Source organism: Micropterus dolomieu, linkage group LG09 (assembly GCF_021292245.1).
Source record: "Micropterus dolomieu isolate WLL.071019.BEF.003 ecotype Adirondacks linkage group LG09, ASM2129224v1, whole genome shotgun sequence".
NCBI classification, from domain to species: Eukaryota; Metazoa; Chordata; class Actinopteri; order Centrarchiformes; family Centrarchidae; genus Micropterus; species Micropterus dolomieu.
The window spans coordinates 22787825-22810411 of record NC_060158.1 but is presented as its reverse complement, the minus strand read 5'-3'; the positions used below and the strand labels follow the sequence as shown (position 1 = coordinate 22810411).

General features: G+C 42.7%; 1 protein-coding gene and 1 long non-coding RNA gene across 17 annotated transcripts in view; one reads left to right on the top strand and one right to left on the bottom strand.

Moving 5' to 3' along the window:
- trioa (trio Rho guanine nucleotide exchange factor a) overlaps nucleotides 1-18306 on the top strand; it is a 75122-nt gene extending 56816 nt beyond the window's left edge. Inside the window, exons 33-63 of one of the 5 annotated variants that reach the window (XM_046059365.1) lie at nucleotides 60-250; nucleotides 464-565; nucleotides 1736-1765; nucleotides 2909-3051; nucleotides 3199-3298; nucleotides 3425-3668; nucleotides 3849-3956; nucleotides 4273-4466; nucleotides 4574-4744; nucleotides 7780-7875; nucleotides 8033-8181; nucleotides 8284-8350; nucleotides 8546-8649; nucleotides 8762-8831; nucleotides 8928-9017; nucleotides 9098-9190; nucleotides 9368-9418; nucleotides 9507-9584; nucleotides 9757-9948; nucleotides 10503-10683; nucleotides 10772-11038; nucleotides 11125-11624; nucleotides 12437-12684; nucleotides 12865-12991; nucleotides 13091-13118; nucleotides 13274-13436; nucleotides 13665-13786; nucleotides 13887-13965; nucleotides 14203-14403; nucleotides 14503-14641; nucleotides 15614-18306. In XM_046059365.1, the coding sequence (XP_045915321.1) occupies nucleotides 60-250; nucleotides 464-565; nucleotides 1736-1765; nucleotides 2909-3051; nucleotides 3199-3298; nucleotides 3425-3668; nucleotides 3849-3956; nucleotides 4273-4466; nucleotides 4574-4744; nucleotides 7780-7875; nucleotides 8033-8181; nucleotides 8284-8350; nucleotides 8546-8649; nucleotides 8762-8831; nucleotides 8928-9017; nucleotides 9098-9190; nucleotides 9368-9418; nucleotides 9507-9584; nucleotides 9757-9948; nucleotides 10503-10683; nucleotides 10772-11038; nucleotides 11125-11624; nucleotides 12437-12684; nucleotides 12865-12991; nucleotides 13091-13118; nucleotides 13274-13436; nucleotides 13665-13786; nucleotides 13887-13965; nucleotides 14203-14403; nucleotides 14503-14641; nucleotides 15614-16171 (4886 nt within the window). In that variant the 3' untranslated portion in view covers nucleotides 16172-18306. Of the gene's footprint in view, nucleotides 1-59; nucleotides 251-463; nucleotides 566-1735; nucleotides 1766-2908; nucleotides 3052-3198; nucleotides 3299-3424; nucleotides 3669-3848; nucleotides 3957-4272; nucleotides 4467-4573; nucleotides 4745-7779; nucleotides 7876-8032; nucleotides 8182-8283; nucleotides 8351-8545; nucleotides 8650-8761; nucleotides 8832-8927; nucleotides 9018-9097; nucleotides 9191-9367; nucleotides 9419-9506; nucleotides 9585-9756; nucleotides 9949-10502; nucleotides 10684-10771; nucleotides 11039-11124; nucleotides 11625-12436; nucleotides 12685-12861; nucleotides 12992-13090; nucleotides 13119-13273; nucleotides 13437-13664; nucleotides 13787-13886; nucleotides 13966-14202; nucleotides 14404-14502; nucleotides 14642-15613 lie in introns of those variants that run through there. The other 4 variants (XM_046059364.1, XM_046059368.1, XM_046059367.1 and 1 more) reach the window with 4 other exon arrangements.
- LOC123976946 overlaps nucleotides 420-22587 on the bottom strand; it is a 33865-nt gene continuing 11697 nt past the window's right edge. For 3 of the 12 annotated variants that reach the window (XR_006826461.1, XR_006826464.1, XR_006826471.1), the window contains 5 exons: nucleotides 15670-16316; nucleotides 15380-15506; nucleotides 12818-12908; nucleotides 12396-12693; nucleotides 6977-8293 (listed from right to left, as the gene is read on the bottom strand). This is a non-coding gene — a long non-coding RNA (uncharacterized LOC123976946). The other 9 variants (XR_006826472.1, XR_006826463.1, XR_006826468.1 and 6 more) reach the window with 9 other exon arrangements.

Below are 22587 nucleotides of genomic sequence, written 5' to 3'. Positions count from 1 at the left end.
AACAGACAACAACATGTTTTTTAAAGAATCTTCATGCTAATATCCCCTCCTTCTCCCAGGTTTTGACGAAAACATCGAGTCCCAGGGCGAGCTCATTCTCCAGGACTCCTTCCAGGTCTGGGATCCAAAAACCCTGATCCGTAAGGGTCGAGAGCGCCACCTCTTCCTCTTTGAGATGTCTCTTGTCTTCAGCAAGGAGGTCAAGGACTCAAACGGCAGGAGCAAATACATCTACAAGAGCAAACTCTTTGTAAGTAGATGATGGTCAACTGTTTTAATGATGAAAGGCGTTTGGAGAAGATGTTTCTCTTGCTTAACCACATTAACTGAAATAAGAACAATGTGTTGAAAGAGCCAACCAGGCGTCTGTCTCAATCTATCGCACTTTATTGGGAGCAAGAGTATTTCAAATAGCCATTCTACTGCAGTGCGAAGTTTTTTAATTCTTCTTCTCTCTTTCCAGACCTCAGAGTTGGGGGTGACAGAGCACGTTGAAGGAGACCCCTGTAAGTTCGCTCTATGGCTGGGACGCACCCCGACTTCTGACAACAAGATTGTGCTCAAGGTAAAACACACTTCCTCTCATCTATTTCTTCTAAAATCTCCTTTGGGGTTTGACCAATATGGGTTTTCAAAGGCAGAAACCTGAGATAGCTGGGGACTAAAAGTCTTGATCGATCGTAACATTACAGGTATATATAAAATAAAAATGTAATCAAACAAGCTTCCAAATAAGTGTGTTGGATATCACTGAGGGAAATCATATCATTGGGGGGGAAAAGGCCAATGCTGGCCAAATGTGTCGGAAAATCTTTTATATTGGTCCAACCCAGTTCTCTCTCTTCATGTTCAACCCTCTCCTAGCTTTCTTATATTCTCGTCTCCCTGACGTCTTGTTTGATTGCATGAGCAGCTTCTAGGTGGCCAAGAAGCTTTCTGTAGTCACAAACTCCTCTTTTGTTCTTTCTTCTTCCTCTCTGTCTTCTGTCTGTCTCTCTCTTTGCCAGCCTCTGTCCTCTGGTTAGATCCGGCTTTGTTCCATCTGTTAACAAACACAGGCACATCGGTATATCTGGGGCTGTGTCTTCTGTGGATGTTTGTATCTCTAATTCTCTCTGTGGGCTGATGTGCCTCCACCAACGCTGCTGACACTGACTCAACCCCTTGACGCCCACAATCTCCCACCCTGGCTCTCTGCCACTTTATCAAAGTGACGAGTTGCTGTCTTTCTCTACCAGAAAAATAAGCTTTTTAATGATTTGAACAATGTTGTAGAAGTAAGATATGACTTCAATGTATTTAGTTCTGTGAGTGAAATTTTCAAGCCCCCATTTTCACCTTCTGTGGGTTTTTCTTGTTGAATATTCTCACAGATGGATTAAAAATTGTGTCAGCCGTTGGAACAGCATGAAGCCAAAATCCTAACACATTATACTCTGAGCGTTACAACTCTATTATACATGTTGACTACCAAACTAACTGCTGAGAAGCAGTCATGTGTTATGTGCATTGTAAATGAAGTGTGTCTCATTACTAACCACACATGTTCACACACACACACACACACCTTACAATCTGCTACATGTTTAATTGGCCTACAGTCCGCTGTCGAGGCAAATTATCAGTGTTGTACGTTTCTATCATGTCACACCGTTTTGTCAGCATAAAAAAATGTCATGTACATCTTCTAAAACCAAACCAGTGAAATTCTCTATTTTATATTTTAAATTCAAAGCTAAGTCAGGGATCCAAACATGGAGCGATGGTGAGTACAAACTATCCCACAACACAGCCCTCAGCCACTTCTCACAAGTCTGAAACACAAACTCTTAGCACTTCTTATCCCTGCTATTTTTCTTGGGACAGTAGCTTAGGAACACTCTAGATGGTCAAAAGCAGTAGCCTACATGTACTCCTCAGAAGAAAGCCACTTTAACCCAGTGCCATAGCTGGAGGCTAAATGATTGTAGCGTAAAATATTGTAGGGCAATGATTCACAACCAGCTGTACTTGGGACCCCAGGAGGTACTCCAGCAGTTGCCAAGGGGTATGTGGAAAGATTGTTTCGTCACTCAACTACACTGAACAAAATTATAAATGCAACACTTTTGTTTTTGCCTCCATTCATCATGTGTGCCATCCCCATGCTGTCTGAACAGCGTCTTGATATGTCACACCTGTGAGGTGGATGGATTCTCGGCAAAGGAGAAGTGCTCACTGACACAGATTGACAGATTTGTGAACAGCATTTGAGAGAAATAGGCCTTTTGTGTACATAGAGAAAGTCTTAGATCTTTGAGTTCAACTCATAATGAATGGCAGCAAAAACAAGTGTTCCGTTTATAATTTTGTTCAGTATAATTAGAAAAAACAGAAATATCCACATATTGACTTTGCACCTGAACACCGCATGCTGTGATTTAGTGTCTGTGAAAATTAGTTCCCAAATGAGCAGAGGTCTAAACATTTGTTACCTAAAACATATGAATTAATAAAATAATTAGCTTAAAGTAATACATAAACTGTAGACATAGCTGCAAACAGCGTAAATGATGTATATGTGTGTGTGTAATCTGTTTTCCATTCTTAAAATAGAATTACGGAAAACAGTTCAAATAGTTAGCTGTAAAATTATTTTATTAAAAAATAATTAAGTACATCTGTGAGGGTTGTTGGGGGTACAGCTAACAAAAAAAGGTTGAGAACCGCTGCTTTAGGGGTCCACAGCCAGAGTGCTCATGTAAAATAAAATGTATCTGAAAATTTCTTTCAGTTGATATGACGTGATGAGAGGTCTGTTCAGACTTGTGTGAAACACGGAGTGAAACAAGAATTCCAAATAAAGTCCATTCCTTGACAACTCTAATGTTTGACTTTTTGAACTCGATCCATTGTTGACCAATAACAGGCATCAAGCATTGAGAACAAGCAGGACTGGATCAAGCACATCAGGGAGGTGATTCAGGAGCGCACCATTCACCTGAGAGGAGCGCTCAAGCAGCCCATTCATATTCCCAAAGCAACTACAGCCAAGCACCACAAGGGGCGAAGGTAAGTGTGTGACACCTAAAGCTGAAGATCTTCTAGGGAGCAGGAAGAGATTTATTTATTTATTTATTTATTTTTAATCAAACCAGTCACATTCACTCTAAAACAGAAACACTTGCACCTTTTATTGATTGTGTGTGTGTCTATTAGGGATGGAGAGGACCTGGACAGTCAGGGTGAAGGCAGCAGCCAACCAGACACCATCTCTCTGGCATCCCGCACATCACAGAACACACTGGACAGCGACAAGGTGAGCCAAACACACACACACGACCAGAAATTATGTCCTAACTGCACATTGTCTGCATTTCGAAGAATACCTAAGTGCAGCTTGCTTCCCAAAACCAGCTCATAGTGATTCTCCTGTCTCCCTCAGCTCTCCGGTGGCTGTGAGCTGACTGTGGTGATACACGACTTCATGGCCAGCAACAGCAACGAGCTGACAGTACGGCGCGGTCAGACGGTGGAGGTTCTGGAGCGCTGCCACGAAAAGCCAGACTGGTGCCTGGTCAGGACCACAGACCGCTCCCCTGCCCTGGAGGGCCTGGTGCCCTGCGCCATGCTCTGCATCGCCCATTCCAGGTCATCCATGGAGATGGAAGGCATCTTCAACCACAAAGGTACAGAATGTGGTGTGAATGGTCAGTTTTGACGGAGTACGTCTGCGAGGGAGGAAATGATACATGTATTCTGTATTTAAGAACTTTTATGCACTAGGAATGACACAGAAAGTTATTTAATTTTAGAAAATCTTCATCATAAATCAGCTTTAAAGCATAACTTCACTCTGCCTTTCACAGACACTCTGTCAGTGTGCAGCAATGACTCCATCATGCCAGGGTCGTCCGCTACGCTGCAACCTGCTCACGGCATCAGTTCCCACACCTCACCAGGGCCCAAACGGCCAGGTATGGTGACCTTTGCCATACCGTTTGTTGCGCTAAAGATCTCACAACCCTCCTACATCAGAGTGGTGTACAGAAAAATTTTTTTATTTACCAGAGTACTTTTCCACACATGTTACTACCACTGATAAATCTACTTCTAAAGTAGGGAGTTTTAGTGATTTTTCTAACTAAAAATATCACTTTAAGGCAACAAATACAGGTGGAAGTGTAGTGATGAATGCTATATAGATGAAATCTTTCCCTCCCTCTGTCATTCTACTGCATGGCTTTAAGGAAGCGAACTGAGTTTGGTGTGTTTGGTTTATTTCTTTATTAGGTAACACCCTGCGGAAGTGGCTCACCAGCCCTGTGCGTCGGCTAAGCAGCGGCAAGGCAGATGGCCATGTGAAGAAGCTGGCCCACAAACACAAGAAGAGCCGAGATGTGAGGAAGAGCGGGGAGATGACGATGGGGTCCCAGAAAGACTCGGACGACAGTGCCGCTACACCTCAGGATGAGACTGTGGAGGAGGTGAGTGGATCCACGATAAATCACACTCTCTGTCTTCCTCTCTTCAATTAGCAGCTCTGTAAAGTATTGTGACATCATCTCTGCTTTGCCATCCATTTGTGCTGCAGAGGGTTCGTAACGAGGGCTTGTCAAGCGGCACGCTGTCCAAGTCCAGTTCTTCGGGCATGCAGAGCTGCGGAGAGGAAGAGGGCGAGGAAGGTGCCGACTCTGTACCTCTGCCTCCACCTATGGCCATCCAGCAGCACAGCCTGCTGCAGCCAGACTCACAGGATGACAAGGTGAGCAGAGGGAGGACGTTACAGTGGGGACAGAAGAGAGGGGGTGGACAGACAGGCAAAGATGATGAACAGGGGAAGCAGAGGGGACACAGGGAGCAGGAGACGGTATGTTTCGGGACTGGGACAAAAACTATTTTCACCTTTGACTTTTAACATTTTCTGGTGCTACAAAGTTGATTCACATTATTCTTTAAATTTAAAGTCCAGAAATCACCAAAGTTATCTCCTTCCCACCTTTTGGAATTAGGGCTGGACGAATCTGTATAAAGTGTTATGAGCCTAGATGCTGCCAGAGATTTTTGTTCATTTAAATATGGCAACAAAGCTATGCGTCGCTACATTACAGATAAATCACTACAGTTTTCTGAACGTGTTTGTCAATTTTTAATCTGTGGTGAACAGAAGCTCTGATCTTTAGCTTCAATATTTTGCATTATTTTGTTTAAAGTTTTATGATATCAAGTGTAGCCCAGTCCTATTTCAAACAATCTCTTTCACCTTTGTTGAGTGTATTAAAAAGCATTACGTATTATCCCTGGTTCCCTAATTACATATGTTGGGATGTGCAGTGTTTATGCACGCTATAGGTTTTTCCTAAATAAAAGGCCAGCCATGATGCTACCATGAACTTAATAACTCTGTTAGTGCATTTTGTATGTTTGCATTTTTGATTTAACTGTAGAAAGTAAAAGCAGCTGAATAGTACGTGCTTTGTACAATAAAGGGAAGGGGAGATGGCTTTAATAGCCATTGAAATCTGTGTCTGAAAATACATCACATTTGGTATATTGGTATACTCTAAGGGTTCGTTTCAGTTAGACCGTAGATCATGTATATTACACACTATACACTTACAGGTCCTCTCTCTTGTCATTGCTGTTATGATTTTTAATTCTTGTAGGTTACATTTTCGCTCATTTCAGTCTCCCACTTTTCCCAAAAAGTGCATTTTCCTGACAGTTTAAGTTTTAAGGCTCCTTAGTTTCTGTTATGCATAACATTTAATCCTGGCATATTGCATCATATTCTCCTTCTCTTCTAAAGCAGAATGCAATGAAAAGTTTCAGACACGCCAAGTCTCCTCCTTGACTAAAGCGGAGACCCCTCTGACACTAATTTCTGTTTCTCTTTTGTTTCGTTTCCTGGTTGTATCGTTTGCTGTTTGCCACGCTGTAGCATTACCTTGATTTATGTCCTGTCTTTGCTTTGTCTCAGTTTCCATACCTCTCCATCTGAAATGTCCCGCTCGTCCCCCTCTGTTTCTTACCTCAGTCAATTCTTTAATTCTCTTTTTCCCCCCGCACTCTTCAGCTTTAAATGCTACTTGCTAAAGGCTTTTCCTTCGGTTTCTACAACAGTTTCTAGATTGAAAGGAAATGAAGCTAGCAGCTCTTTTAGACTTAAGTTTCTTCTTCTCTCTGTCCCCTAAAACTCACTCTTCCTTACTTTTGTATTTTTCTGAACTCTTAAACATTCCTGAATTTCCTTAGTGCAGAAGTTTTTCCTTCCTTTTTTTTTGTTTTTTTTTAGTTCCATTCATTTTGTCTAGTTCTTTCTGCCCTGTTTCTACAACACACCGCTGTAATGCAGAGTCGACTTGGAGCAAAGGCATTACGGGAAAATATAGATAAAGAGAAGGTGCATGTAGCTCTTTACTCTAAATGGAGGACAATGTGGAGGTTTTTCCCATTTGTGTTAGTGCAGATCAGACGGCTCTAATGCCAAATTCACATCAAGTATAAATTTCGAGGGAATTTTGTAATGCCTTGAGCCTGCTGGAATACCATAGGACTGCAGCTTTTTTCTGCATGTTAATCATTCATAGGTTTGGAAAACGTTGGTGAGGTTTAAAAGACACAGGTAGATGTCAGTATTAATACAATGAGGAAACTGGGATTCCCTCTCAGCTGAGCAGGCAGCTCCCCTGAATAATTATCTTACTATGACCCCAAACACTGAGGTGAAAGTTCAAAAGCCCCCCTGTCCCCATCATCCTTCAACCCCCTCCCTCACCCCCGCCCTGCCCGCTCGTCCTCATCTCCCTTTTACCCTCTGTGCGTTAACCTCATTACCCATGCGAGTAATTGGCATCTCTAAACGCTGGCGAGGCCAGAAGGGCACACAGCCTCACCCAGAAAACCTAATTGTGGAAAGTCTTGAAGCACAGCACAGCAAGGGTGAGAGTCTCCTCAACTATATATACATACATACATACACCTCTTTCATTCTCGCTTTGTTAGCATCCTTTTTTATTTTTATTATTTCAAAGGCTGTTCATCATCACAGGAAAGCACCGGAAACATCTTCCTTTCAAAACATGACTTTTTTTTACCCTCTCCAGCCATCCTCCCCATCACCATTTCGACACTTTTTTCCCACATCTTCATTTTGTTCACTTTCAGCCTCATGTTTTTACCTTTCCATTGAGTTTTTTTTTTGTTAAATAACATATACTTTTCTTTTTCACTTTCTCTGAACCTTTAGATATAAACCCCCAGCATTGGGGTTTCACTTCTGGAAACATCTTTTTCACTAAGTCATTGCTCACTCAAAAAAACTAAATTAAAACATTTGCTTATAATAAAACTAACTAAGAAACAAGCTAAACAAAAGCTTGAAATTAATCTTAACCCAAACATAAGCATGACCTTTAACCAAAAAATAATATTAAGCTATTTCTTTTGCTATCCATTTATAGACTCTTCCAACTTACAGTACATGTAGGTCATGGGTCAAGTTTTCACACAAAACAGGAGTATAATCTGTTTTAGAGATGAAGAAATTGTTGTTTTACATAGCAAGTTTAGTTGTCACATCTCTTTAAATGACTGATTAAGTAAAGCTTGTATCAGTTATAAACTATAGTCTGGTTACATTAAACGCTACGTTACATTATCTGTAGGAGTTGTATTGACGCCAGCTGAAGAGCAGAGTTAGCAGATGTAGTTGTTAGATAGTATGTATTACCAGGTTCTAATGCTCTTTTTCTTCCCTCCACCCTCATCCCGTCCTCTCAACTCTCTATTTTTACCCAGACCTCTTCTCGGCTGTCGGTCCGTCCATCCAGTTCAGAGACGCCCAGTGCCGCTGAGTTAGTGAGCGCCATCGAGGAGCTGGTCAAAAGCAAGATGGTAGGATAACAGAGGAAAACGAGAACCCATGCAGGAAACCTTGCCAGCATGTGGATTATGGCATCAGCTGACTGCCTGAATATGCTGAAGACATTTGTCACTTTTACATTTGAATTAGCACACACTTTAGTTTACCGTCTGTTTTTCCCTGGTGCAGGCTTTGGAGGACAGACCCAGCTCACTGTCAGTAGAACAGGGAGACAGCAGCTCTCCTTCCTTCAACCCCTCTGACAACTCCCTCCTCTCCTCCTCCTCCCCCATGGAAGAGATGGACGAACGCAGGACCAGCGTCCTCAAGAAAAGACAGTACGTCCGCTTCCTTCATCTGTATCACAGACACTGAGGTGTTTGGGGAATTCGCTGTGACTTTCCCTCATGTCTGGAATTTTGTTTCTGTCTCTGCTGTAGTTACATTCTGCTGGAGTTGGTGGAGACAGAGAGAGAATATGTTAGAGACCTCGGCCTAGTGGTGGAGGTGAGTTGCTGCTTTATTAGCTGCTTACCTAGTTGCAAATGACTGTGTGTGGAAGTTTGTTGGTTCCTAATAGTACAGTTTATTCTAAGCATTTTAAAATGTCACTTGAAAGAATTAGAATTGATTATTTGCTGAATTTTTGCAGAACCCGTGTTGTAAATTTCTGTTAATGTTTTTGTGCATCTCCACCGTAAGGGCTACATGAGCCGGATGAAGGAGGAGGGTGTCCCTGATGATATGAAGGGAAAAGACAAAATCGTGTTTGGCAACATCCACCAGATCTACGACTGTCACAAAGAGTATGTGACGCACACAGATGTAGAATGCAGAGCTTTCCCTGGCCAGATTCAGTAGTAGTAAGCTAGTACGGTAGCTTACTTCCCCCTCTCTCTCTCTCTGTCTCGTTTATAGTTTCTTTCTTGGCGAGCTGGAGAAATGTTTGGACGACCCCGACAAACTGGCACCCCTCTTTCTCAAACAGGTTCGTCCATGGTGAATGAAAAACTCCTACTTTGTTTGGACAATGCTTATATACCCCTTTGATCATGCTGTAATTGTGTACGCTTTTTGTATCCAGGAGCGGAGGCTAAACATGTATGTAGTCTACTGTCAAAACAAGCCCAAGTCAGAGCACATCGTCTCAGAATACATCGACACCTACTTCGAGGTATGAGTCCATTTTTTTCAAGAGACGCATCTCTGAGATGCATCAGGTTCTGTAGTAACCCTTGACCTTTGACTTTGTAGGACCTGAAGCAGCGGCTGGGACACAGGCTACAGATCTCAGACCTGCTCATCAAGCCAGTCCAGAGGATCATGAAGTACCAGCTGCTGCTTAAGGTTGGTCTCTTAATACAGCAGAGGGCGCCAGAGCTTTAGCTCTTTACCTGCCTCCTCTTTGTGTAGTCTTGCCATCTGAACAGGCGTCCATATTATTATACAGTCATCTGCTTATAATCTTCACTGTTGTATAAAAGTGTGAGTTGTTCAGTTTAAAATCACTTTTTTCTGTTTTAGGATTTCCTGAAACACTCTAAAAAGGCTGGGCTGGAGTCTATGGAGTTGGAGGTAAGCTGAATTGACAGCGCTTCTTAATCACAACTAAACATTGTTCAGCAATCCCATCAACCTTGTGCTACTTTTGTGACTCTTCCAGAAAGCAGTGGAGGTCATGTGCATCGTGCCAAAAAGGTGTAATGATATGATGAATGTTGGCCGGCTTCAGGGATTTGATGTAAGAACAAGCAACGCTGCGCTCATCAACACAACGCGTTCTTCACAGCATGTTGCCTTCTGAACAAAAACTTCTACCTCACATCATTTCAATTTTCTCCACCCTCCCGTGCCGTCTCTTTTTTTCCTACACCTGATCTACCCATTTCCATCTTGTTCATCTCCCTCTCCAGGGCAAGATTGTGGCTCAGGGCCGCCTTTTGCTGCAGGACACGTTCATGGTATTAGACCCCGAGGGAAGTCTGCTCGGCCGGATGAAAGAGAGGAGAGTCTTCCTCTTTGAGCAGCTGGTCATCTTTAGTGAGCCCCTCGACAAGAAGAAAGGTTTCTCCTTGCCTGGCTTCCTCTACAAGAATAGCATCAAGGTAACTGATATATATGGGGGGCTGTGCACGGTGTACTGCATTATCAGTGAAGGCCAGTGGAACTGAGGATGTATGAATATCTGTCAGCTAAATGGCTCCTCCTAGTGGATAAACTGCAGCATGTATTAAACTAATAATAATCAAAAACAATAACATTAATACTACTAATAATAAATAGTGTATATATAATATAATAATGATAATCAGTTAGTTTTTGAGTGAGTAACAATCTAAAATGTACACTCCTAATGTAGATATACTATGATAATTTCAAAATAAGATACATTTTCTGTTTTTGTACGTTATGCAACAAGAATCTCCATTGCGGTTTATTGGAGCTTTTATTTTGAAAATGTAGTCATCTGGATTAACTTTTTTAAGAGTGAAATGTTGGGTTTTAAATCTATATTATCGAAGAATAAGTCAATTGAGGGAAGAGAATGCAAGAAAAATGCTGAAGCAATGATTGATTTCTTAACTATTAAAGCTTAGTATTTACTTCGAACTACTGTGGTATGTAACAATGCGTCTCCCTCTCCCTTTGCACTCTGTAGGTAAGCTGTTTGGGTCTAGAGGAGAATGTGGAAGGCGACCCCTGTAAGTTCAGTCTCAGTTCTCGGTCAACCAACGGCACCGTGGAGTCCTTTGTGCTTCACTCCTCCCACCCAGGGGTGCGTGAGGTCTGGACCCTTCAGATCAGCCAGATACTCGAGAGCCAACGCAACTTCCTCAATGGTAGGCGCGCACACACACAAACATAGGAGTTTTATAGGAGGACTGTTGGCAACATGGCCATGCTTGTCTCTTTGGTACCTTATCACAGCTCTGACCTCACCAATAGAGTATCAGAGGAACCATGTAGGGGCAAGCGGTGGGTCATGTGTGCCCAGCATGGGAGCTCCGGTTGGGGGCAGCAGTGGGTCCAGTGCGCCCCCTGGAGTCGGAGGTGGAAGCTCCCAGGCTAGCGCCATCCCTTCAGGGCCCCAGGGTGGCTCTCGTCGGCCCTCCAGGATCCCCCAGCCCTCACGCCTGCCCCAGCCCCTACGCCTCCACCCTGGGGCCGACACCGACGGCCCCAACAAGATGTCAGGTACGGAACGTCTGTCTATTTGTGAAATTTGTTTTGTAAAATGAAAGATGTGACTGAGTTGTGAGTTCTGCTCACTTATGATCCAGGTTCGTCGTCTTGTCCTATCCACTCTCCCCTACTCCCTCCAGGGGGTAGCCCGCAGGGCAAGCGCCCCATCCAGACCCTAGAGGACCAACCACAGACCCCCACTGTTCCTGCCCCTATTCCCCGCGCCACAGTTGGGCCCCTGCCCTCTACACCCACATCCAAACCACGGCCAGGAGCCGTGTCCCCAATGGCCTTGCCCCTGGCCACTCCTGCCTTTGGCAAGGATGGCCTCCCTCCTCCCCCTCCCAGCCCGGGCCAGAAGTCTGGATCTGGATTTTGGAGCTCCATGCCAGGCTCTCCAGCCAGCCGGCCTGGCTCGTTCACTTTCCCGGGGGAGGCAGGAGAGACTCCTGTCCGTCAGAACTCGAACCAGATCCAGACTGGCTCTGGATCTAGCAGCCTAACTCACAGACACTCCACACACAGCAAGGAAGCCGACCGCATGAGTACGTGCTCATCGGCCAGCGAGCAGTCCATCCAGTCCACCCAGAGTAACGGGGTAAGACTAATACCTGCTGCCCAGTGTTGCACTGACTAACACCGAGGCAAAGGGAGGCCTGGTCTGTCCTGTCTGTCTCCTGTCCTGCTGCAGCCAGCGCTACTAATCTGTCCCCTACTACACATCTCTGACAACCTTCACTGCTCTTCAGCATCATCTTTTCTAACTTTAGCCAATTTCTGAAGACAATCTCTAGCAAACGTTTCCGCTGTCAACACGTTTTCAGGTTCAAAACCTCTCTAGTGGACCTCAGTCAGCTCCTCAGTGATTCCCTTTCAAGGCTGTCTCTTGATTTCTTAACTCTAAGCTTACACTAACACCTGACTTCCTCCTGGCCGTCCTTCACCGCCTGCTGTCTTCATGGTGTGTTACTGAAATGTACTTTTCCTGAAACTAACCTGACGTTTGTGGTTCGCCTCCAAACGTACTCGACAGATGCTCTCATTCAGCCTAACGTTCCTCCTCTTTGCCTGGAGCTGCAGAGCAAAGACGAGTGAAATGGAAATCTCCATCTTATTCCTGCCTTTCTTCATCCAGTTCTTTGTTCCCCCCCCCCCCCCAAGAAGAAATTAATGAATCACTGTTTTTTAGTCTTTCTTGCACTTCACTCTAATCCTTTCTGAAGACTTTATCAAGTGGACACTAATCAAACATCTATCCTCTGCTACAACCTTCTCTCACTTTTCCAAAAGTATTGGATTTATATTTTAGTGTGAAATCCCAACTTGTGTTAAGATTTTACTGCAATGAAGCGTGTGAGATTGTACTTACAATTTCCCACGTGCCCATGTTTCCTCCCTTGTGGTGTGCAGAGTGAAAGTAGCAGCAGCAGTAGCGTATCCACCATGTTGGTGACCCAGGACTACATGGCAGTGAAGGAGGATGAGATCAGCGTCATTCAGGGTGAGGTGGTCCAGATCTTGGCCAGCAACCAGCAAAACATGTTCCTGGTGTTCAGGGCGGCTACTGAGCAGGGCCCCGCCGCCGAGGGCTGGATCCCCGGATTTGTGCTGGGACACACCTCTGCCATAGTACCTGATTGCCCCGAAGGATCCATCAAGTAAGAGCTCTGAGAAATTGTTAATGTTCTGTTAAAAATGAATGGTTGCAGTCTCATATCTGTCTCAGCTTCATCCATATTATTGAATGAAGCTCACCTGAACCACATTTAAATTAGAGACGAATAAATCTACCTCAGTGTCAGTGTGATTTGACTGGATCCCTTTTGTTGTCCCAGCAGGAAGTCTTCATCCTGGCACACGTCCCTACGCATCCGTAAAAAGTCTGAGAAGAAGGAGAAGGAGACCAAGCTGGAAAACGGTTACAGGAAGTCCAGAGATGGCATGGCCAATAAAGTTTCTGTAAAGGTGAGTTTATCAGTACATCTGAAGATGCTCTGCTGCTAATAAGTCCTGCTTCTATTCTGCTTTGCATTTTCCATGCTGACCTGTTTCGTTCTTTTTTAGCTTCTAAATCCAAACTACATCTACGATGGTAAGTGTTAACTTTGTGGAATTGTGTTTCTTTGAAGATTAACAAATTTTGTGACATCAAAAGCATCACTTAAACAGTCAGCGCTGAAGTTTGAATATCGTCTCCGCATTTGGTAGGATTTAATCTTGACTTTTTTTCCCCTTCTCCTTTTTCAGTTCCCCCAGAGTTCCTTGTACCTCTGAGTGATGTGACGTGTGACAACGGAGAGAGTGTAACCCTCAGGTGTAAGGTCTGCGGTCGGCCCCGGGCCACCATTACCTGGAAGGGACCCAACCAGAGCAACCTCACCAACAATGGACACATCAGCATCGCCTACAGGTAAGAAAATGCAGTCCGAGCATCACTGCACGAGTGTCCCTTGGTGTTTGGTAACAAATCAGACTGCAGCTCAGATTTTCTTTTGGGTTTATTTTCACTGTCCAATAGGACTGTCACTCGTTTGTGGCCCCACCGTTGACTGTTTTAACAAAAAGAAATTGCCGCTCAACAAGGAAAAAGTCGAATGTTGAATTCATGTGTAGATTCACATGTATGTGTTTATTTCAGTGACACGGGTGAGGCGACGCTGCGGATAGTCGGCGTAGCCTCTGATGATGACGGCGTTTACACTTGTGTTGCCACAAACGAGCTGGGCAGCGTGACGTCATCAGCTAGCCTCAGAGTGTTAGGTAAGAGAAGAGAACAAAATGTGCAGCATCGAGCCCTCTGCACAGTTTATTCGACACATGCTGGTGTGGACATGAATTGATTGTGTGTTAATTGTCTCAGCCGTGTCCACTGACGGGATCCGAGTGAGCTGGAAGGACAACTTTGAGTCTCACTACACTGAGGTGGTTGAACTGGGCAGGTAATAGACTTAATATCTCAGTGTACAGCTTTTGCATAGACCTTTTGACATTCAGTCAAAATTCAGACAGTGTTTTCTGATATGATTGATTCATTTTGTTAAATGCCTAAAACATACTATACACAGGTTGTCTATGAATAAAATAGATTTGAAAAATTCAGATTCTGACAGTGGCATTGATTCCACAACAAGTGTCTGAAGTGAACTAACTGACCTCTGAATGTCTGTCCTCCCCAGGGGTCGTTTCTCTGTTGTCAAGCGTTGTGACCAGCGGGGCACCAAACGCACAGTGGCGGTTAAACACGTGAACAAGAAGCTGATGAGGAGGGACCGGGTGACTCAGGAACTCAATCTGCTCCAGAGGCTCCAACACCCCCACATAGTCAGCCTGATTGACACGTATGAAACCCCCAGCAGCTACGCCCTCGTCCTGGAGATGTGAGAACTCTAAACATATGTAGCTCATTAGCTCGCTCAGGCCTGCATTTGCATTTCTTCCATCTGATGTTTTACTACTTTTGTGTGTTTGTTTCTCAGGGCTGACCAAGGCCGTCTGCTGGACTACATTGTTAGCTGGGGGAATCTGACGGAGGAGAAAGTGGCCTGCTACCTTCGAGACGTTTTAGAAGCTTTACACTACCTGCACAACTGCAGGATAGCACATTTGGACGTAAAAGTAACTACTTTCACTGCAATAGTGTTTTTATTACCGTGATTGATATTTCTTATAGCAGCACAGGGGAACCCCCTGCAGTGTGTGAAAAAGATTTGGCATTAAGCACATTTCTGTACAGACATATACATGGGAAAAGGTTAAAACAATCCTATGAGAGTGATCAGATTTCTCACCTACTCAGGCAAAAGCACAAAATCATGTGCTGCTATGCAAACGGAAACATTCACAGAGGAGGATTTCTCTATCCTTATTGTTTGTCCCTCTTTCACAGCCTTTGCTAAAAGCATCTGTTCAGATGTGAATAAGTGATCTGCTCCTACTGCAACATTTTGATACCACTCTCACATCCGTGTGCCAGCAGCCATTTAGCTTAGTACAAAAAGTCTGGCACATAATCATCCATAAAAACCACGATTTTATACACTTAACAGTTTTCTGTACTTAATAAAACAAACAAGATAATGTTAATTAATGAGTCTTCGAGGTGCTGTTGGTGGATTTGTTACCTTCAGACAGAGCCATTCTAGCCAGGTGCTGGCTTCATATTTACCGTACAGAGATGAGCTTGGTATCAGTCTGCCCATACAACTCTATTTCCTAAAATATTGAGCTATTCCATCGAGATGTGCCCAGGCCTTAAAGTGTTGAGTGACTGTTCTGAAGCTGAGGTTTTAAAATTTTACACAGTAAAAAGTCAGCTGTCAACATTGTATTTGGTAAAACACCTAAAGCACTTACCTGAGCTCGAGTTGGTCGTCATGGCAGTTAAAGGTCACGTTTCCAGACATAAATGGATCAACTTGCAGTTGGATCCTGTTTTATCTTTGAATACTGAAGGTCACACAGACTTTGCATGATGTCTCACCTGCAACAACAACAAATGAATTTAGTGTGGAAAACTTGCTGGACTGTAGTAATGAATAAGAATCAAGTAGACAAGACTAATGGTGACACTGTAATCTTTTTTCCCAGCCTGAGAACCTACTGGTGGCCCACAGCTCCAGTGGCCAGCCAACGGTCAAACTCACAGACTTTGGTGATGCTGTCCAGCTCAACAGTGCCCACTATATTCACCCTCTGCTGGGCAGCCCGGAGTTTGCTTCCCCAGAGTTGGTCCTTGGAGAGCCGTTGTCCCTGACCACCGATCTGTGGAGCCTGGGCGTGGTGACCTACGTGCTGCTGAGCGGCGCCTCACCCTTCCTCGACGAAAGCACAGAGGAGACCTGCCTGAACATCTGCCGGCTAGACTTCAGCTTCCCCAAGGATTACTTCCAGGGCGTCAGCCAGGCGGCCCGGGACTTCATCTGCCTGCTCCTGAGGACAGACCCAGGCAGGAGGCCTCCGGCCGGGATCTGCCTCCAGGAGTCGTGGCTGACGGCCGGTCCAGCTGACGGCCGGTCCAGAGCAGAGGGCTGCCTGGACACCTCCCGCCTCATCTCCTTCATAGACCGAAGGAAACATCAGACTGACGCCCGGGCCATCGGAGGAGTCAGGAGCTTCATCCAAAGTCGCCTTCAGCCCCGAGTTTAAAGGATAGGATACACAAGTCCAAACCAGCCCCCTAATCTTTGCCGCCTCCAATCTGATCATAGCTGACAAAAGCAGTAAAAACTGGATGTCCAGTGCTTAGACTGTAGGGGCTGCAGGCTCCTCTGGATTTGAGCATCTTGATGGTCTAGATGTAAAAGCAAGGAGAAATAATGAATGCTTATCTCATCCTCTTTCACAGAATGTTGATTTACTAAAGTCCTGTAGTCCTTTCACCAATTAAACTGAGACCTGTTGAGGTTTTAAGCCAAACAGAGTCCTAGAGAACACAGTTCTCACCAATCACATAAATTATGGATGCCCTTGTCTACTGCTGCTTGCTGGTTTCAACTTAAAATAGATTTTTTTAGTTAAGTGAAAAAATGTAAAAAAAATTTAAATAAACAAAATAAAAAAACATTAAGAAGTAATTTATTTTCCTTTGCAAGAGTTAAAGTTGATCAGAAGAGCCAATTGATCGAGCTTTGACACCACTGCACAGATGCAGAGCTTTCAGGAGGAAGTGATGCCAACAAAGCTAGTGAGAAACAAACTGCCCTCCCTCTTGTTGCCAGAGGGACACAGACGTTGTGTGTTTTTGCTCTTTTACACTAACACTGTAACTCAAAGACTTTTGAGTAGCAGCCCTTTCTTATAGAAACAATGTATACAAAGGAAAAGTACTGTCTACGTTTCCAAGAAAAAAAACATATTAGTAGAAAAAGCTCATCAGTTGAAAATTGCTGTGCTACTTTGGACTCTGTAGACACCTGGAAACAGTGACTGAGGTTTGATTTTATTGAGACATTTATACGTCCGTTCAGAGCTTTTTGATGGCTGCGCTTATATAATGTACCTAATCTAAAATGATACCATGATGACCATGTCACGAGTAACAATGCTGCACTGTCCAATCTGAAAACAAACAATAGACATCCATCAGTTTGCTTTTCCTAGAACAAAACTTGTGTTGCGCAGATATGAGATGTTTAAGCCTTACCTTGTATATAGACTTCTGCCTTCTTTCCTCTCACATTCACAGCGGACTCCTGCTTTCGGATGGCAGGACACGAGACTGTCAGAGCCTCAGTGGCAGCAGTGATTGCCAATCAGATGGGAGTGAATGTGGAGGCAGGGGAAGAAAAATTACTGTAAATGCACTCATTGTATGTTATGTTTGATTATCATGTGCAATGTTGCGGCTTTAACATTTTATGCAACTATTTATGAAGACATCTGTTGTATCTGTAATAAATCTAGAGAAAAGCACGTACTTGGTACTGCAAGCACTGCTGGTAGTTTGTGTTTATTTGATCTTTAAGTGTTACAACTGCCAGGCCAAGTTAGAGTACACAATCTACAATCATTATGGTTTGATCAAAAATGATTTAACACTTTTGTACTGTATGTCCCTGTAGTATTGGTACACCAAAGTTGCTCTAGCTTTATAGTTCTTAATAAAAATGTGGTTCTCTTGAGTTAGGTTATCTATGACCATGTCAAATGATTGTTTACACTAGTTAAACACTATGTTGGAGGAACAGGATTAGTTTGTTTAGTGCTCTTTAGTAAAGAGACGGGTTTAAAGTTCCTCTTCACAGAGAATGGAGCATTGCAGTTTCATTGGAAGAGTTGAATGGGAGATTTGTGCATCATTTACTAAATGGTGTTCTAACTTTATGTACAGATACTTGTTGCCAAAATATTTCTTTGCTAAATTCAAGTTCTTTGTGTGTAAAAAAAAAAAAAAAAGAAAAAAAAAACACTACCCTAAGATGGCGGCTTTGGTTTCATTAGTTTTCTTTCCTGGAAATTAAAACGAGATAGCTGTGCTATAACCACTTAACTACACATGAATCCATTATGGGGTTAGGATGTGTTATGTTTAAACTGATCCCACCAGGAACAGACATCCAGTTACCTTGTTATTTATTTGAAAGGTGTGCACAGGCCATTTTCCTTCATTGTCTGTCTTTTTTTTTGGTCATGTTTGTTTCCGGTTTCATAAAATACATGTTTGTTATTTGTTTTTTATCTTTGCATGTATATTTCTTTGTACAGATCATACATCATTTCTCTTGTAAATATTCTCATTTTGCCATCAGTTATTTGAAAATTAAACATAATGAACACATGTACCCTGTTTGACATTTTGTTTCCGTAAACATTGTTTATTTTTTGTTTTATTATTTAAACAGCTACATTTTACACCTATTTATTTCAAGCTAAAATGGACAACTAGCATAAATATCAACTTGAGTTTTGATGAGTGTAGATAACAGCCATTTCAACCTGAGCGGGAGCAGGAGCGACCTGTTGCGCTGCAGATGGTCTGTGATCATTCTCTCTGGTTGGATGAAGCCCGACGCAGACCACAGGTACAGCAGCCAGTTAGTTTGAAAACCAGTAGTGATACAACACCGGTCATAGATAGAACAAAACGCAGCTGCTTTGATTTTCCGTTTTAGTTTTAAAACAGAAAAACTACTTGTTTTTTTACGATTTGGTTTTGAAACGAATTAACCAAAGAATGAACCATACACGGATTTGTTAAACCTCAATCTTCAAATGATCTCCCGGGATGGGGGATTCCCCTGACTGAAGCCATCATTTTGGCAAGGTGTGAAGCCTACTCTGTACTGCTGTAAACATATAAATACTGCGTGACACTCGTGCGTAATGCAGCATGGCTGCGCCATGGCACCGCAGAGGAAAACGCCAGTGTAAGGATTAGAGAGTGTCCATGAAGATTACCTGGCCCATGATGATGACTGGCTAATATTTCCATTTAGATTCCCTAGAGTTGTGCCCTTGGATCTGGGACAGACCAACCAGGCGGAATCGTGCCATCCCGGTACAAATACATGTAGGCTATAATCACTGTTTCTGGCAGCCGGCTGTTAGCAGCAGGAGCCGACAGGTGTGTCTGATGTGATCAACAATATATACACTGTAAACCCAAATAAGTACAGAATACTCAATATTTGTGGAAACTGGGGTGGTAGAGGTAATAATATTTTTGAGTAAACCTTAACTTCAATATAATACATTTAAGCAAAACTTTAATTTCTGCATACTAAATGACTTGATTTACTGATGTTTATTAAAATTAAATTCCACTAATTCTTTACTCAAATGTAATTGTGCACAACTTATAATCTGAGGGAAATCTACTCAAATAAATAATTTTTTATTGTTAGTGCTAGACTCAAATAGTAATGAAAACTAATGAAAAATTAGTCAACTTTCAGATAGTAGTCCTGATCTTGCATAAAGCTGAATAGACAAAGTAATTGACTGCTTGATCAGATAATAAATAAATAAAGTGAAAGTAAATAAAATTTACTTTCACTACTTACTTTATTGTGTTTTGTGGAAAAAGCGTTGATGCATATTTTTATTCCAGTGGCATGGGGTGGGGTAAATTTTTGGGGAAGCCAAGTGAGAGGGGATGTCTTTTTTTGCAGGGCAATTATCTAATATATTGTGCTATTACAGTGCAGGGTATAATTTTACACAAAATTGAATCATACTTTAAAGATGCGCACTATCCGGTATCAATGCACAATCCCAAAGTTGCATTTACCAACATGCTCTCTCTCTCTCTCTCACACTCACTGACTCTCTCTCACCCCAAATAGCATATATAGCCCGCTGCTTATAGTGCACAGTACAAATAAGCTTCTGTTAAGAATAAAAGAAGCATTCACAAGCTCAATCAGAAGACGTTTGAAGTTGACATTTGCATAGTAGCAGTGGTGCATGTATCAAATAGGCCTACATACATACCAAATGTTCATAACACAACATCACTCAAGACTAACAGCCAAATACCAGACCGACAGAGTAAAAACAATAAGTCGGGTAAGTTAACCTAACCTGGCCCAGTGCCCTGTGCTGTCCGGAGCTCATTATCTATGCGTACACAACCACAGTAAAAACAGTAAGGTTACTTCAGCGGACTATTCATTCGCAGCTAAATCCAGGTAAGCAAAACAATATAACCACGTCAAAAATCGCACACAGAGCTGCAGTTCAGTTCAGTTCAGAGAGAGAAGAAGGTGACATTTCACTCACCCTATTTGAAAAGGAAGCCCATTCTCCTGTCTTTCATGGAGGCAAAGTGGTCAATAACCATGTTAGAGAATTTCCCACTGGCTTTTAGGTCCTCCACAACAGAGTCAATTGAAGTTTGGCGCTACCGGCTAGCCACTCTGTACGGATCTAGTTTTCCTCATTGAACCTCCGAAACCCCTTTTCCCTCTCCACACGCAGCTCCAGTTTTGGCGTTGGTCTTCCGTCAGATTTAATCCAAAATTGCTGCTGTAGTGGTAGTTTAGTAGAACTATTTATTATAACTAAAAACTCCAAATCTCCACCATTCATAACTGCACCAGCTAAAGTTGCTAACAGCTCCCGTTATTTCATCTGAATGACGTTGATCGCGTGCTGCGATTTGATTGGCGTGAAGCCAGACAGCGGCTGGCTTCCCTTGGCATCATCCTGACTAATCACAGTTAGGCTGTGGCATGACAGTAGCCTCATCTGTTTAGTTAATCATTTAACGAGGTAATTGGACAATGTCAAGGTTTCTGCAGGTTTCACCTGGTCAAATTTAAAACCTTTTTAAGACCATTATGAATGAAATTTAAAACCTTTATCACCTAACACAAAGGAAATGCAATCACAAAATTACTTGCAGAGTAAATCAATGTATTCGGATTAGCGTTCTGTTTCTTTTTGACGACTTTATAAAACTTGAATGGATAAACTCAGGGGAGCAGACAGGGAGACAATAATAAACTACACCCCAAAAGCTAAATAAGTCTACTGGGGTTGAATTTTCACCATTAAATCTGGGAAAATCCATTTGGTTAGTTTTGATGCTCTACACAGTGATTTTACATTCATTGCGCATTGTTTGGAGCCTCACCACCAAAACACATGACCTCAGAATCATTACAGATAGGATTATTCATGTTTGCCTTTTGTGTCTTAATTTACTGCTTTATACATTTGTAGAAATTAACATAAATAATAGGCAACATGAAAACCACCTCCCTTCTGTATTATTACAAGCATTTCATTTGTACATCAAAATCCAAAAGAATAATCTCCTCATTAGCTTAAAAGGACTAACGTTAGTTTGCATCCCTAATTTGCTTTAACGTTCCTAACCTCAGCTCCTCTGTGGTCAACACCGTCCTCTCTTTTAATTTAATTATCAAGATGTGCAGTAGAGAACAGAGTAACCTGTAACCGACAACTTAATGCTGATCTTATCCTCTGCTAACTTTCACCGTCACTTTCTGCCGCTCATTCATTAAGCAGCGACAGTAGGCTTCAAATACATTGCTAGAGACTAGTTTTAAGCCTTAAGATCTGTTTTTCCATCCAAGAACCAATAAGGTTGCAACTCCCCATAGCTGAAGAATAAATTCGTTTTATATCTGTGGTACAATCCGAAAGAGACTTGCGGCAATAACATGAAGCTGCCTGTTAGTCATTGTAGTTGTAATACAGCAAATTATATTTGGATTGATTTGGACTAGCGACAGAAAGAACTACACCACCACAGGAGGAAAAAACATTATTGAGTGCTGCAGGGCCATTTCAACGAGCATTAGAGGCAGCGTTACATGGACATTGAAAAATAAATACCCGTTTAAAATTATGTAAGACCTAGAACAAAAACTTAAATGTTGAAATTTTAGACTTTTTTTAGACCCTGCAGGACGTCTACCTGACAGGTGCTGTTATCAGAGCAGCTCCTTTAATCTGTGGGTCTCAGAGTGTTTGACTGTCCGAGTGACAGAAAGTGACAGTGAATCTCAGGAGGAAAATATTCTGGCAGTAAAAGTACGGTGTCAGTGTGTCAGGTAATAAATGCTTCAGCTTCTCCAGACCAGAGCCCTTTAAAGAGAGAGTCGCGTCATCTCCGTTCACTCCAATGGACCAGTTTTTCACAGCAATGGCGGATCATGTAGCGTCTGAATAGTTCCCGGAAGTTAGCATCAAATGCTAGCAGCGCAGCAGAGCTGCAATAGAAAATGCTATCTGGGATGCACGCTTGAAAGGTAAGATGTGTAAAAAAAATTAGATTATATATTATTAGCACAACTGAATCAAGTTAACATGTGCATTAAAACATGTTAGCGGATTTCCCCCGCTAAATTAGAAGATTTCGGGACATTAACGGTTCACAAATTAACAACAAATTATGAAACTGGCAATGGATAAAGTTACCAGCACACAATATAAACAGGGTCAGCCTATTAATTTATTTTACAGTATGTATTTTTTGGGGGAATGGTATTTAATTTAATTTAATTATATTTGTGTGCATAAATAAAAGATTTCAAAACGTTTTTTTTTTTTTTTTGGGGGGGGGGGGGGGCTTGGGCGGGCAGTCGTTATTT